Source organism: Varroa destructor, unplaced genomic scaffold, assembly GCF_002443255.2.
Source record: "Varroa destructor unplaced genomic scaffold, Vdes_3.0 BEIS01000003.1, whole genome shotgun sequence".
Lineage (NCBI taxonomy): Eukaryota > Metazoa > Arthropoda > Arachnida > Mesostigmata > Varroidae > Varroa > Varroa destructor.
In genome coordinates, this window is record NW_019211456.1 from 56,268,043 (window position 1) to 56,285,224 (window position 17,182).

General features: G+C 38.0%; 1 protein-coding gene and 1 long non-coding RNA gene across 3 annotated transcripts in view; one reads left to right on the plus strand and one right to left on the minus strand.

Annotated features, from left to right (window-relative positions):
* LOC111247578 (U1 small nuclear ribonucleoprotein 70 kDa-like) overlaps window positions 1-17,145 on the plus strand; it is a 30,165-nt gene extending 13,020 nt beyond the window's left edge. The window contains exons 1-6 of one of the 2 annotated variants that reach the window (XM_022798677.2): window positions 9,315-9,756; window positions 10,055-10,300; window positions 10,629-10,710; window positions 13,728-13,965; window positions 16,158-16,367; window positions 16,623-17,145. In XM_022798677.2, the coding sequence (XP_022654412.1) occupies window positions 9,613-9,756; window positions 10,055-10,300; window positions 10,629-10,710; window positions 13,728-13,965; window positions 16,158-16,367; window positions 16,623-16,878 (1,176 nt within the window). In that variant the 5' untranslated portion in view covers window positions 9,315-9,612 and the 3' untranslated portion in view covers window positions 16,879-17,145. Of the gene's footprint in view, window positions 1-9,314; window positions 9,757-10,054; window positions 10,301-10,628; window positions 10,711-13,727; window positions 13,966-16,157; window positions 16,368-16,622 lie in introns of those variants that run through there. The other variant, XM_086982565.1, reaches the window with a different exon arrangement.
* Window positions 6,413-9,200, minus strand: LOC147757168 (uncharacterized). Its single transcript, XR_015323011.1, has 3 exons — window positions 8,839-9,200; window positions 8,663-8,685; window positions 6,413-7,518 (listed from the first exon to the last, which is right to left on the minus strand). It is a non-coding gene; the product is annotated as an uncharacterized LOC147757168 (long non-coding RNA).
* Window positions 17,146-17,182: the final 37 nt, after the last annotated feature.

The following is a 17,182-nucleotide window of genomic DNA, read 5'->3' on the forward strand; positions in this document are numbered from 1 at the left end:
GCCCTCGTGCTCTAGTGGATTGTTGATATTCTGAAGAGCTCGCCATCTGCAAAACACGGTCGCGTACAAAAGAGAGCCCAATTTTGTTCTCGTCAAGTTAGCCGTTTTTCGAATAACGCTTTTTAGAGTCCTCGAGTATATCATATAAAATCCCACCGACTTCCGAAAAAGTCGATAATCTTATAGTTATAGCAGCGTTCTTCTCGCGCCACTGTGCTTACTATTTCAATTTTGTGCGGACAGCCCGGGTCGATTCGCAAGCTTAAGACAGGGGAGTCGAGATGCATCTCTGATGGTAGTTTTGCTGTAGCTTTGAGTATGACTCACTAAAATAGAAAGGATGCAGATCAAGGTGTTGGACTTGAAGATCGTCTTCTTTTCTTGCATGTTGGTTTTTTAAAAGCCATGCTAACAGAAAGCATCTTCGTCGCAAAGGTTCATCCTTAATAGCTACAATAGAAACTGAACGATGAATAGATTATTTTTGCTTGAGTATTTATTTTTCCCTTGTTCAAATATTGATAACTATCTTGATTAAATAGTGGCTGTATTTTTTGACTGACTAAACTAACAAATATAGTCATCAGAATCGGCTCTGGAAGAAAACAAGTTGTCATGAACTTTGTGCTATTCCTATCCGCATTGGGTACAGCGATGAATTTGAAATTTGCTATTACTTGTTTTTTTATTAAATTTATACAGGTAAACAGTCCACTGTTCATTGTCATCTAGCTGATTATATATCAGATATATCATAGTATGTTTTTGTTGCACGATTTTTTTAGGTCCGAAATCATAAAAAACATTTCTTATGAGCTAATTATGTATCCGTGTTTTCCGTATATCAAATCTTAATATTACAGATTAACTAATAAGATTAACAATACCTCTATTCCATCTTACATGTTGTTTTTCATGTTTCTATGAGTTGAACCTGATTTTGGACAGATTACAATTACATAGCATAATATTACTCATAGTCTATAAACGTATTGACGTTCCCCCGCGACTTAATCGAAGGTAAATACCCAGAGTGGAATGAACGATCTTTCTCGAGTTTCCTAATATTTCCAGAAACGTTACTGATTCTATTTTTAGTTTGTTTTGCACTTATGGTAAAGGATTATTACGTAAAGGTAGTTTCAACATATTAAAGATCGCAGCTACAGTATATTAGTATATAACATGTATGATTTTTGTCATACACGTTCGTATGAAAGGTTACTTTAGCTATTAAATCATAATAATAATAGAAGAACGGGCATGTACTGAAAGATTATAGCTTAAAAAAGCTATACCCGAAATTGATGAGATTTAATGGGTGCAAATTATAATTGCCTATAATAATAAATTAGCGCGATATTTTGCCTAATTTTGATCATTGAAGAATCGCACACGTTAAATATACTTCAAGTCTCCAGTCGATAAGTTGTTCGAACCTATCGATGACCAACATTGATACCGTCAGCAATTTGTGGACGAAAAACCCCAGCCAACCCAAACAAACGATTAGGTTCAATTTGAAACTTCTTCAACGCCTTTTCCTTAAATAAATTACTACGGCTACGGTTCCAGGATGCTGTTTTTGTGTGACCACCTGCATATACGCTTTCCGCTTCTCTCTCGTAGGTGGGCCTATGATAAAAACACATTGCGCAATTTGGGTGAATGAAATTCCTCATGCACGGCGTTGCAGTTCGATACCTCCATGAATATCTGATAGCACAGAACATGGGTCCAAAAAACTTTCCGATCATGTGCGCCTTTGTAAGAGAAATACAGGGTGCCCCACGGAGAGCCACGGTGCCAATCGGGGCTTTATCCGTTTATGTCGCGCTGCTTTGGAGTGCTGAATATCCAACAAACGAGCACCCTATTAGCATCGCAGCTGCTGCTACAGCTACCGCCGCTAGTGTTAACTGGTTGGGACTTTTTTGCAGCCTCATACTGGAGCGTTCAGAAAGATACTGAAAGAAATGGCAATGCGGCACGATTCGGTGCTGATATTGATTCGAAGACAGATAGCACGCCTTCCTGATTAAATGTAATGATGGCGTGATCCGTCCCCTCGCAGATGGTTTGTTTTAATGTGCTCAACTGAGAAAGTTGACTCGCTTATCGCCTCCCTTCGACACGTTTGCTCAACGCGGTTATGCCAAGGATTTAAAACACCTCCAGTCCCGGGCGCACTCAACTGGTGTATGTTTGACTTTCTAATACGCAGTTCAACGCCATTTGTTCTCGTCGTTATTGTTGGATTTTGGGGTATCGCTGGGCGCAGGGTTATAGGGCAGGAATTCATTGAGATATTTCATGAACCGGTATGATATCATCCTACAAATGCTGAGTTTACTGTGATTTATCTGTACGATTGCTACGCTGTAATTTATGTGACTTTGTGGTTTTTACCATGTTTATTACTGCTATGGTGCTCTTATCAAAAGTGCATTTTAAAACGACTTCCTTTATGAAACGGTCATAAATTACCTTTAGACCTAAAATACGTTCCGTTAAACGAGCTTCCCAAACCTCGTTACAATACTTAAGCTTTTACATACATATGTATGTGCTTTTGTATGCGCTCAGATAAAAACTCGAGATATTTCAGTTCGATAACGGGATAGCGTGTTCAATAAAAGCGTCGAAAGACAACTGAGCTATTACTTTAGAAATACAAAAACTGAATATTCTTTACTTATGTGGTTTATATAGCATCTGCCGTTGCGAACCTTCTTCGTTTCTTGTTATGTTATTCTTGTTATATTATATTATATTAGTCACATTGACCTAGGCTCTTGTAGCTATGCCTGAGAAAAATCATATTGGCCATATATTTCAAGCTCTTTTGTACCGTATAGTTAATATTTCGTGCCTTCTCGTATCGAACGAAGAAAGAAAGATTTGAAGTCCGTATAACCCGAACAGTACGTAAATGCATTCGATCATACCTCCATAAGAATGACATGGCACGCTCATTTTCTAAAAAGGAATACACCTAGAAGAACGCCCAAAAAACAACAAACTAACACATTCACAGACTTTTTTTCTGAACTTTTTCCGTTTTTTAAATAACTCCATATCCAATAGAAAATGATTGTTTACTATAGAGTCGAGCAGAAGATTGGCGAGCGAGATATTTGGTTTTGTAAGCTATTAGCTCGACTAAAAAAACTCAGTATTAACCCCGTCTTACAAATGAATTACGTAAATACAAACAGTCGAGTGATTTACGTTTATTCAACATCAATTTTTAACCAGTCCAATTATTTGGGCGTAATTGACTTTGCCTACGTTAAATCCTTGCTAAAAATTCCCATCTGTTCCTAAAACACCCACAATAACTAATTTAAGTTTAACTGATCCTCTTTTCAAGATTATAGATTGAATTAATTTTTGGACTATGCGGTGATAACTACTCTTCTCAGTATTTTGGTGTAGATAATCCAATACTTCTTTATCCATTTATAATCTGTGTATGACCTAAGAAACAGTGGTTACTCAAAAAAGGGCGCAAATTCTTGACAAAAAATCAGCAAAGTGTCTTCTGGAAGGAAGTTTGCTTTATGCTTGTATAGATTTGAATTTATTGAAAATATGTTATCGCGACTAATTCAGTCGTGATCAGCTAATCTGTCGTAGGTTTTCTTGCCGAGACATTTTAATATCTCATTTGTGTACCTATAATATCATCTTTTGAAATCGTTTGACAACTTTTCCTGGTCATGTGATACCAAATAGAGCTGAAACCACTTCTGAACATGGGCCCCAACACACAACGACGTCGCTGAAAATGGGGATTGCCAGAACCAGGTGTTGTTTTTGGCTCAAATCGTTCAAATATGCATAATGTAAAACATATCAGATAATATATTAGATTACGACATATACTTCGTTCTGTGATAATTATAGAAGTCAATATCGGACACCTGCATCACACAGGCTATATCAGTAGATAAAGCATCCTAGATCGCTTTGTAGAACTCTAACCTTGCATTTTCGGGACCAAGACCTGTAATTTGGATAGCATTTTAGGCAGTAATGGTTAGTTATCGGATTCAACGAGAAGTTAAGCCATTTCGAATGAATCGCCTAAAAATTGGTTAGAGGGAACTGTTAACTAATATTCAAGGCAAAAGCTTAATATATGGCCGTATACACTTATGCTAGCGCTTACATACCGATTAGCGTTGGTAAACAGGGGCTTTGAATCGCGACCACTACCCAGAAGATGAATGTTTGTGAAGGTGGCCTCTAGCGATTGCAATTCTCCCTTTCTTTATTTTATTGGTTTTAAAGTATCGCCCAATACGACCACAAAATACATTAAGCCGTTCGATACGACCTTGATCGTAATCAACCTTAGCCATGTAGGAACAATGTACAAGCATAAAATAAATACAATATTTCAAAATATTAAAGAGTCCATCCTCAGAATTGGAATTCGTTGGAAAAAGGGGAGCTTTGGAATTCTGAGAGAACGGTTCGGGTAGAGGGTGCCTTGTCTGGGCCTGATTTGGTCAAAGGAAAGCGCATAATCTAATTAAGCGAAGGACACTGTTAAATGCTACGTTGACCGCATGGGTCATCGGTCTATCTAAAAAATAAGCGAGAAAACTAAATTGTTTTTATCTAAAATTGTAACTTCTTGCCGCATTGATTCCACCCAAACAAAGGTTGTCTTGTAGCCTAACACTAAACAACCATAATCAAAAAAAGACCCCATGATCTTACATGTTTTCTACTTTAACTCCGTTTATTTGGATTTACAAATTACAAAAATCTAGTGTCCACTCATTGAAATATAGTTAGTTTGGTCGACTAAGCTGTGTATTCGCTATTACCGTCCTGATGTGTATAAAGCGTAGTCTTTAAAGGAGCATTTTGCCAGAGAAAACAAACTCTTCGAATATCAGTCCGACACACGACGACAAAAGGCGAAGGATGTCGTATTCTAACTTGTAACTGTAACTTGTAAGTGAACAACCGTGAAAACCTCCGTTTGTCAAAACTCAATTCAGTGCAACATGGTAATTACAACCTTTATCTTATTACCGTGCTAAAAACTCTTCGTCGCCACCGCCTGCACGTTTAAATCAAAACTGAATTTCACATACAGCAAATCCTATTCCGCTAACTTTACAATGTACGTGACAAATTCTGTATTCGACAAATTATAGTTTCCCACCATAAACTTTGTTCTGTCAACTAACAATATTGATGTAACACAGAATTGTTAACTCTCGCATTCTCTAGGCGATACCAACGAAGTAAACTGATTTATTTTGAATGACGATAAGCACAACAGTGAACATTCGGTACAGATACGGTGTGCGCATGCAGGGATATTGTTTGCGAAGAGCAATGTTGTTAATTATGCTATGAAGACTGCTATAGATAACTAAAGGCCAGCATGTTATTGGTCAGTCCAGTTAGACGTAGGTCGAAAATAAATTAGACATTCTCATAGAGAACAATTCGGCCAACTACTATCTCGTCCGAATGGTTTTTCATCTAAGTAAACATAACCAAGTAATTGATTAAAAAGCTTCTTGAAGATAGTTTGTCATCACTCAGTATACAAGCTGCTAATAAATTCATATGAAATGCTGATATGATTCTCCTTTCATGCAATCAACGTATATAAACAAATTGAAAGATATAGAATTATGTTAGTCGGTGTATCAGAAACACAGCCTTTATTCAGGTGCAGTACAAAGAATCACTCCTGCATAAGCCATATAAAACAAATGAATTCCTCCCTCATCGTGGAAGTAATTACAACGACCTACAGCTTCCGGCGAAAAACTGCCTAATTTTATAGACTTACACTTAGCTCGCAGAAGCATGTTGAGCCTATCGGAAGCATTTATTTCGTCCATGAAATCGCAACAACACGAGGATGCTATCGTCTTTTGGCATCAAAATAAGCGCAGCCTTGTTCGGGGTAATACGCTTTCGTTCAATTTGATCAAAGTGTTTTCTAAGCTGTTACTGAAATTCATCAAAGCTTTTAAGTTATTAACTATGTCACAACAAACAAACTGAAACCATATACGTTGATAATAGAAACGCCGTCCTGAATTCGCTTTAAAAAACTATGACAAATTGCAGAGAACCAAAGTTAGCAACATAAGTTTACCCAAGGAATGTCGGTAGCACCAATGAGCTTCACATGTTGACTCTAATGAGGAGGTACAAAATATTAGAAGAGAAGAAATTTTGCTTTTTAGCGGAAGTTCCGGCGACATTTCGATCACAAAGCATAAATAGAGTTGTTGTGCCAGTCAACGATCACAACAACGATTACCAAATCGTCAGTTTTACAAATGTAAGTGCGTATAATATGTAGTACGAAGTACTCCTATCACTACCATTTGATGCTTATATAAACCTAAAATAAATAAGGGTTAGATTCATCACATTAATTCTCATGATCTTATTTAGGAATCACATTTTTAGGCGTCATTTACTTCACATCATTCATTTCAATATTACCATTATTATTATTGTTATCATCATCTGTAATAATTCAGATGCAAAACGCTAATACGTTGTAAACAAATTGGTTTCTCCTGGGTAATTCTTACAGATCACAGATGTTAATGTACAATTTAAGACAAAACGAACACATTTTCTGAGCGGCCGACAAGCTGAAAGTTCTACGACGGACTAAATTTTTAGGGCAGATTAGTAACTTCTGATGGCTTTTAGCATTGCTGAATTTCAAACACCTACAACTAATAACAAAGACTATATCGCTTTTTATGTGTCGTTTCAGCTGAAACCCAAAAAAAAAAAAAAAATTATATTATTTATATTGTGTATGGAATCGTATGGAGTGGATGCATTGATTTGTTCACTTACAAACAGACACCAGTTTCCAGTTACCATGCGGGCTCCATTTTGTAACATCCTCTTAGCGGGTTATTGAGAATGACTGGGCTTCATTGGCCTACACAGACGGCTTCGCGTTCTGAGAGATATGCTTTAAACGAATATCTTTCTTGTTACTTGCTCTCACAAACTGTCAACGCTTTCTAGCGACAGATTAATCCTATATGTGTTCTTGTATTTGTCTAATTATTTAATTTGTAATTCTATGTAGTTTAATGCAGACGTTTCGTAGATTTGAAACTATGTTTGACCTGGAATATTCGAAAAAAAGATTCTTGCCTGCCGATAATCGCCATCTTTGCCGCTGCAATTGATTTTTTGCGCACGAATGCCAAATCGCCTTATCTATACCCTTTCATCCCTGAGGTTTGAAGAACGACTGATTATTAATTTTAGAGGCCGTATGAGATTTAGATGCATTGGTCTTACGAAGGATATTCTTAGATTTGTAATCAACCTAAGAAAATATTAACTTGATTCTACTAGCAAGACCCTGTAGTAGGGGCTGTAATGTGATGGAGGTAAACGACCATAAATATAGACACTTACTTGAAAATTATATCATGGTTTCAATGATGTTACAGTAGTCTCGATGTTTCGGTAGCGGGTTTAGACTTCGTACGTCTATAAAAAGAAAATGTGAAATATACATTAACATCTTGTTCTCAGGTCAGGCGTTAATGGTAGATAATATCGGAGCATACACAACTATTTCCGACCTATGAGTAAAATACGTCCGATAGTTGGATCCATCCATTCTTATTACAAAATCAATTGTTGAAGTTCAAACGCAAAAAAAAGCCGTATATAAAAAAATTTCACCAGAGTAAATGTAGCAGGATATTCAGTTCGAAAAGCTGTTGACAATATTGAGAAGCCCCATCACTGTTTTAAGTTTGTCATCTACTATAAGGCATCTATAAGTAAGGGTTAAAACATTTGCGAAGAACTAGCGATAGCACAAGTGATTAGGCCTTATGATAAAATCGTACAGAATAATCATAATGTGATAGTTGAGTAAAATCAAATTGTTTGCAACTAGTTGAAAGACAGCACGCGGTGTATGAAATAAGCCTCTTTAATATGAGTGTATTTATTTTGACATTTGTCAAGTATCCTCTACATAAAAAGAAATACAAAAACATTTTTAGAATAGAATAAGAATATTGAGAAAATAAATATGTGTTATTCAAGGAAGGCGTCTTTGGGCATAAGCTTTCTAGGTAGCATCCTCGCATTCGGTTCATGCTAGGCCATGCGCTGCAGAGCGGGATATTAAATGTCCCTTTTTTGTAGAGTGTCTTTTATGTTCCATCTACCAGAGCACCAGTAGCAAAGAATTCCGGGTCAACCTCAGCTGTCTATTCCTCCCCTTGTCAGGTGAATTTAAGGTAGACGAGCGTTTTTGGCAAGCCAAAGTGGCGCTGTAGTTGCTCAGTAAAGAAGGGCGCATTTGCTAACAAGTAGACGTAACAAGTATGGCAGTATGTATGCAAGCCCAATGCTCTCTTGAGAAAAGCGGGCATTTACCCTATTTGTTGTTACTAATTGCTGATTGTGCTATGTTTGAGAATTATTTGAGTGAGATATAGCCATATTGTGTTCATGATTATTCATGTAATACTTGATGTCACCCGTTGACTATGGGGATTGACTCCACCTATATATAAGGTGTCTTCTTTAATAAAACGTAACACCTCTGCAGTTACGCAGAAACGCACACTTAGACTTTTAAATGTAGATTTTTAAGATCCACGAAGAGGCTCACCGTAATGGGACAGAGAGGTTGCGCTGAAATAAACAATAAAAATAGTTATGTTTTACTTAAATGACTGTTAAACATACCGAATTATGATAGAGTTCAACAGTGAAAAAGCGCGTAATCATGATCAGTTACTAGTTATCTTTATTTTTCTTAAGTGTTTATATAGTTTTTAGGCTTACAGGTATTCATACAACACGTAGGCGCTTTAATATACGACGAAAAAACGTTGCACAAGTGGCAATCGTTACAGACTTCTGATTGGCTAATGTGTCGAATTTTCCCAATTCCTATCCTCTTCGACTGGTAGGCAAATTACTTGACAACACATAACTTATTGTTATAAAAGGGCTAGTCTACTTCTTTCACTTCAGTATGAGCTACCGCTTTATTAAGATATGAATTCATGTATCAATACAACATAGTATGCATTAAATCCAACTTCAACATCTTCTAAATCTACTACTGCTTTAAAGAAATAAAATATCTCAGAAAATCAATCTAATCTACTATGAATGCACTATTTCGAATACGAAAATTTGCTTTTGACATTCCCCAACTGCTATGTAAACACGAAGTGGGTTTTTGAAGGATCGCGCCACAGTTTATGAGTCGGTATTTTTCGACCCAGCGCTGCAATCTACCATCTGTTTCATGACGCTGCCTTTAGTTTTTGTTCCGTGAGTGAGCTTTTCGGTTCTTTGTGGTGGCCGTAAAGATGGTGGTTGTTCTCGTGGTGTTGTGCTATTGTGTTCGCTAAGCGTATTGTCTGGATAGCTAGCCGCCGCATTTGTATCAAGGCTTACTCTATCTTGGGACGGCTTTTTGACACACCATCAGTATTATTGAAATTGTCGAAGCTTACCATTAGGTGCGGCCGTATGATTTTGCAGCCGCCTGGCTTGTGTTTAAGCTGTACATAGTCTCGGTCCAGGCAAAACCCAGCAAGATCCAAAATGACGCAGTTCCTGCCTCCACAGCTTTTGCTGTTGTTCAAGGCACGGGACCCGATTCCCTATATGCCACCGGTAGGAAAACTACCTCATGAAAAACAACAGGGCAACTACACAGGAGTCGCCCCATTTGTGGATAACTTCGAGGTCAGTACAGGTCTATAACGAACTCTAGTGTATGCTGGAAACTGCAAAGGGACAAAAAGTCGGTTTGTTTTACTCGGCGTGTGTGCACCCAGAACGGAAGGTTGCGGGTTAAAACATTTAAATTCGAAATCGATTTATAAAAAGATCTATTTGAAACACCAAAATCAGAATCTTATTGTTAGTGGGGTTACGTTTTAGTACAATATGAATGTTTCGAGTTGTGTAATACCTTCATATGTATTATAATGCGCAATTCCGTAGTTATGACTGCTTCTTCTGGTTATGTTATTGTGCTCAGGACCCGGTTGAGGCTCCACCAGCGATGAGAGTTGAAACTCGTGAAGAGCGTAGAGAACGACGTGCCAAAGAAAAAGCTGAAGAAACCGCTTATCAGCTTGAACAAGCAATTGCCGTTTGGGATCCAACGAGTAACGAGGCTGCAACTGCAGATCCTTTTAAAACACTCTTTATTGCTAGAATCAACTATGAGACATCAGAAGGAAAATTACGCAGAGAGTTCGAACAATATGGCAGTATCAAGCAGGTACATAGCGTTGTAACGAAATAATAACAATGAGTTCGAATTTTCCATTACGTACCTAAATTTTAAGTGATTTGTTGTTAGTATTAATTTGTTACTATTCTAATCGAGTTGGTTATTATACATGTATTCAATGAACTGTAACATGTTCTTCATTTTACTTCGCATTGTTCTCAAAGTGGCGTCATTTCTTGTACCAAGTGGGAAGGTATTTTGGTAAATGCGTTTTATGTCTAACACGCAAGATGTGACACCCCAATCCGGATCTGAAAAAGTCTTATTTAAAGACTGAATATTTTCTAAAGATAGTTTTTTAACGACTATTTTTCAGATCTGCATGATCCACAACAAAATTAGCGGTAAACCTCGGGGATACGCGTTCATAGAGTATGCACACGAACGTGATATGCATGGTAAGTGGGTACAAATAATTCCCCTTATTGCTGTGCAATCAGTTTCTCAATGAAGCTAAAAGAGAAAAAAAACTAAGTCGCCTTTGTCCCAAACTTATTTTCTTTGTTGATCAAAATCGTATTTCAGCTTCAGTAGCTGCCAGTTCATAATGCATTTTAATTTTCTGTTGACATTGGAACAGTGATACAATGCTTTTTTGTATTTGTAGCTATTAGGAACTTGCCGCCAACAAAGTGTTTATTAGTATTTTAACCGCTTTAGTAGAATCTATCTTACATTCGTACTTTGTGTATGAATGCTACAAACATCATTATTCTTCCGTGCGATAGTTGCGGACCATTGCTTAACAATTTTCAATTGGCTCATGTGTAGTCATTATAATTGCTACAAAGCACTGAGTCTACGAAATGGTATTTCGTCATTCAAGGCTACACCTGTTTGGCTGTAAAGGAGTATCGCTGTAAGGAAGATACGTTTTTAACGCCTGCACGCGTATAAGCGATAACTGATTTTTGAACAGAATGACGAACACACTTCTGTTTAACGAGCTAAGGTTAATTGAATCTGTGGAATAAACGCGCTGCTAGTCATGATCATGATGATAGGACGTGACTGCCTTTTGGGTTCGCCGGCGTTGATTAATGAAGCTCCAAATTAGTAACCAATATTAATTAAGATGATCTTCGTATTTTTTCGCTTTCGGAATTTTTAGACTGTGTTATGCATGGTCAAGTTACTGAAGTTACTGATTATTTTTAAAATATTTGGATAAGAATACAAAGCGTTTAAAGCGTACTTTATGGTAAGCTAGTCAGCCTCTCTAGCAAAATGTTGTCATTCTTAGGATCCTTCGGTAAGCTCACATTGGTCACACAAAGATTGAGGCCAGAGTAGCTCATACAACCTTGCAGTAAGCTGATTCGTGTATTTTGGTAAGAAATCACTAAGGAATGGCGGGTAAGATGGCTCTCCTCTCTGAGCTTTTTCTTTGCCACAAATATTATTTAACCTCATAGGAAAAGCTTGTTTATGTATTTGTCAAATTTGCTTATAGCCATTCAAGTTTATAAGCAACGTCGCAGTCGTACCAAAAAACCTAGGTGAATTTTTTTCTTTCTCCCTACATGAAAGACAGTAACAGCTAGGGCGACAGACTGGATTCGACATCGGTCAGTGTAGTAAGTAAATTATTGCGCAGGAGTCTTTGTACCCATTCCGTAATGTCCGGCCGACCGATATTGGCGTCGTGCGGTATCATTATAGTGTTGTCTGAACGTAAGTATCAGCCTGCGTCAGAGCGGCGGTACATCTTCGTGGCGACGAGTTTCAACCTTCATCTATTAAGAGGTAATTGAGTCAGAGGTAACTCGTTCAACCATTATACAAATACAGCAGACGGTTTTTTTTTCGATTCTCAGGTTATCAGTGCCGATTTTTACGTTACATTGTAGAATCATGCGTCTTAAATAATCCTATGATATTTGGTCTATGTTTTTCATTTATCATCGTTGGCCTTATCAGTATCAGTAATTAATATTGACCTTATACATTCTAAATTTCTCCACTGTGAATTTAATTCAAGGACTCTGAATTGAATGACACATATCCCGTTATCTTCTGTGTATTAAGTAGGCGCATGTTCTTTCAATATTTACGCATTTCTCTAAGTGGTCGTATTTTGTACTCGCGGTAAGGAGTACCATTTACTTGTTATACCGCAAGTAAGTTAATTTGGTGGTAAGTCCGAGGGTATCCGACTTCAAAGAAAGTGTGAGTGAGTGATGGATAGTCTTTCCACTGGCGCCTTCATCTGGAAGGTAAGGCCCTTGCCTCAGGTAAACAATTATATTAGAAGAAGAAAAAGACCACCAACCAGTTATGAACGAGTTACGTAGACTGTTTGATGGAATTTAGTAGATACTGCCGTATCAAACCACCGCAAGGTTTGACTTGTTTGAAAGGATTATAGTTAATTTCGTGATGATGACGTAAATTAATTCCATGATGAACACGCTGTATTCAATAAATTGGAAAGCTCCAAATGTCGCAGAGCTGTCAGAGGAGTGATCCGTGTCCGGAGCTATTCTTCGACTGTCATTAAAGAGTGGCTATTAGATACCCTTCCGAAACCTCTAACTCGTAGCAAATGTTCCATATGTGTGCGTGATTGCCTCATCGTAACGGTTCTATAACGAACAGTTACTTGATTGAATTTGTAGAAAACGCGTAATAGATGAGCAATGAGTCGAGCTTCATTAATTAAAGTTCATGGAACAGTTATTCTGTTAATGGGTTTTGGCTTTGTCAATAAACTAAGACCCATAGCTTTTCATATCCACAATTTGGGATCGGAAAGTCCTGAAAGCTAGAACATATATATATAAATATATATATATATATGGCTCTCTTTGAATTGGCTTGGTTTGTCATGATAAATCGATAATATTATTAGAACTAAAAATAGTGATCCATACTTGCCTATGTAAGATATTGCTGTTTTAAGGATCGCTTGATGTTCGCTACTGTATCTTAAGAATGTTGCGAGCTGATCCTAAATGCATATAAAAGGGTAGCTGCAGAGAGTTACTTTATGATGATATGTATGGCTCCTCTATTGTTTTTATTTGGGATCTCTTCTTTCTTCTTGGTATATGTTAAACGTAATCAAATTTAAGTACTTAGCAGTTCTTTGCGATGCAGTTCTTTATGGTGCCCTATTTAGCTCAGCTTCTTATATGTTTAGTATATTTTATAATATCCACGATCAGGAAAAGGGTGCGGAAGGGTAAGTCTCAATCAAGTAAGTAAGGGTAGTAAAGTAATACCAAAAATAATAGTAGTGTAATAATCATAGGAGTGTTGAACAATGTAAGTAGGAAGTACCGCAGCTGTAATACGTGTGGCTGCCCATTCGCAAGATGATGCCGTGTTGACTTTATAGTTTCTTTGTGTGTGTGTGTGTGTGTCTGTGTGTGATTGCTCGCTGCCATCATTATGCGGTGGTTCCATTTTCTAGCCGCGTACAGACACGCCGATGGCAAGAAGATTGATTCCCGTCGAGTTCTGGTCGACGTTGAGCGGGGCCGAACCGTTAAAGGCTGGCTACCGCGCCGGCTAGGGGGTGGTCTTGGTGGTACCCGCAGGGGTGGACCGGAAGTAAATACGCGACACTCAGGTAGAGAAGATCCTGAAAGAGAACGCGCCCGTAGAGAAGAAGGTAGTGATCGCGGCGAACGTGATCGGGAGCGGGAGCGGTAAGTCAGTTTCTTTATTATACGGGCATCCATTATAATCGTCTATATAATTATTAATAATACAGTTCGTTTCACAATAAGGTAGTACGAGGACATATTAGCGAAGTGACTATTGTTGCGACCTGTACGCCAAATAAACAAATTGTGTCGACGGCCATTGTACACTTTTCCTCCAGTTATTCGTCCGAATCGTATCAAGCAAATCTCCTCCTCTGTCGTCTAATCATATTTGCCTGAGCATTTTCACATCACGTTGCTTCATTAGTTGAAACGCTAGCATACTCAAATGCACTGTCTTCTTATATAATAACGATAAGCAACCTTTTAGCAACAAAAGCAACAAAAGATTATCATTTTATCCTATGTCCGTTGTAACGCTGTGGGCTATTCCCTCGATGCATATACAGGGTGAACCGTCAAAATAGATTTTTTTAGTGTATACAAATCCCTTTATTCAAAACCGGTCCTAAATGCTAAAGGCCTTTTCGAGAAACATGTAAATAAACACGTGAAAACAGCGTATAGTCATCAGAATTTGAGAAAATATCTGCTCAAAGAGCCATTTACGGTAATCCTGTATCTATTGCTTACTGAGTCATTTAGCTAAGCTCAAACGACTAATCTTCCCGAGCTTTATTGCATTCTTTAAGTTGATTAGCCCTTTCGATAGTTTTTTTTTTGTACTTAAGGTCTGTTATCAGCCTTATATTTAATTCTACCGAATATTTCCGTATGCAGCGAATTTTTTTCCTATGCTGTATTTTAGAAAAATTTTTGAATTGAATGCGCACTTAAAATTTAAGCTTAGGCAATTATAAAGTTTCTTATCATTTCTGCTCTACGTTACTAATCGGAAAGCTATAATCGAATGTTTTTTCCGATATGCGAACTGCTCTTTTTAAGTCAGAGATCAGCAATTTGACTTATCGAAGGTGGTACCAGTGATTACATTATCTAAAAGCTTACATTTGACCAAAGAGTGAGAGAATGTGCGTGTTTTAGACGACTGATTTTATCTATGCGTTCATAAACGGGGCAGGTAATGCCTGCTCCAAACAGGTTGGGTACTGCTTTGCGAATGCAAGCATAGAAAAATCAAAGACGATTCACAGTTATTGCCTTTGTCCCATCCGGTCTCATTCTTAATAATTAAGACCTTTATTTTTTGTTCTGGAAGTCAGCTGAACAGAATTGCGGGTTATGTATAAATTTTGCACTGTATAAAAATGCAACCTTTTTTTGGTTTCTTTGGTAACTTTTATCCTGTACAGTGTTTTCTGAGCAGTGGCTTCTGGTTCATTACCATGTTGTGTTCTCGGCTGCCGATTAGGGTATTTAGGTTTTTTTCAATGGACTCTTATATAATAAATGTGCTGCGAAATAAAACAGTATTCATTCACGGCGTTCACATCATGGCAAGTATAAAAAATGCCCTTCCAGTCTGAAGTTAGACTATAGACGGCAAGCTATTTTATTCGCTTTTCTCAGAGCCAGGGACAGGAACAATCAACGTCGAGATTTGATTACGAATAGAGTATGGCCGCTGCAGAGTCCTTAGCTACCGTAGCTCAGCAGATGTCGCGTTACCTACTGAGTTACCATTTAGAAAAATAATATTTTAGACACTATGGTGTCAGTAAGATCGTTGGTAGCTGGAACAACGGTAGTCTTATTCCAAAACGAAAATAAACGGAGTTTACCAAAAAAAGGTAAACATCTTTTTTTTTTTTCTTAGAAAATCTATTGGCATCTCTATTCCTTTTCGAAAAAAGCAGGTACAATTATTCCAGTCTATCCGACCATAATTTACATCCAAAGAAAACAACTGTGCAATTCATTTGTGCAAAAGCTTCCAGGTCAGCAACGAGCTCTTTTGTTCCTCATTGCAAATCCTGTATCAAACTAAACGATTAATCTCTACAGCTCTCGGACAGTGTCAGGCCTACGACTATGATCTAAAAGCATTTTCTGCTTAGGAACGTAGAAGGGACATGATGACCTCATTGATCTTGTTAGAACCTACTTTTATCGCTATTGTTTTCTGGTTATTTCTTGTTTTCATACGATCTTCGTAAAGTTTCAAAAAGATAGTAAACTATTAATATAATAATCATTTGACTATTTTAGATCTAGCACACTCTCAGAGTGTAGACCCAGTTTTCATCGTACATTTATTGATGTTGTAATTTCAGTGATAGGGATAGGCGACGAGAACGGTCACGTAGCCGCGATCGTCGAGACCGTGGCCGGGATCGAGATCGCGACGAGCGAAGACGCGATCGGGATCGCGGAGAAAGAGGGGCAGGGAACAGACGAGATCGAAGCAGGGGAGACCGAGATGAACGAGGCAAGAAAAGGAGGAGTCGCAGTAGGTCACGCGAGGAACGACGCAAGGCTAGAAGGTTTGTGTTGTATGTGACAGAAAGAGCATGTGCATTTGAACGGAAAACAATGTAATTTTGGCTATTAGTTTTTGGGCAATCGTGCAAATATGTACGGCTGAAGAACCAAAGAAAATAAAGTAACTTTTTTTTTTATAATGAACATACGTTACTAACATTGGCCGGACATTTGCAAAATTGTCAACATAACATAAGCTTTATAGTAAGTATCATCTATCTACTATTTTTACGTATATTTAAAATTTGGTGTTGCAGATATGACGAGGACCAGCGATTTGGCCGCGACCCCGAAGACGATCGGTCGATTGACAACGGCCGCGGGGGAGGTGGTGGTGCTGCTGCTATTGGAGGGGTGGGAGGTGGTGCCGATGGAAACGGCGGGGGTCCAGGTGATGGTGAGGGACTTGAACCGTTTGAGAATGGGGTCCCTGGTTTTGTACGGGGTGACAATGGTCAGATGTTCCAGATCAAGCAGGAGCATGAAATTAAACATGAGATGCTCGACTACTAAGTGTAGGACAGGTTTGTCGGAGCACCCTGATACAGCAAAGAGGTCTTTTGTAGGAAAATGCTGAACATAACCGAAAGAAGTTTATTGCCTAGTAGATGTAAAGAAAGGGCACGCTTAACAAACAACATTGTCGGTCATCCGCACATTACTAGAAGCTCCCTATTTATGTATTGCTAGTTTCCCTAAAGAAAAGGTGGAAACATCTGGAGCATAGGTGAGCTTTTTTTCGGAACTTAAGCTTAAGCTAACCTGTAATGTGTGTATATATATATATATATATATATATATATATATATGCATACAT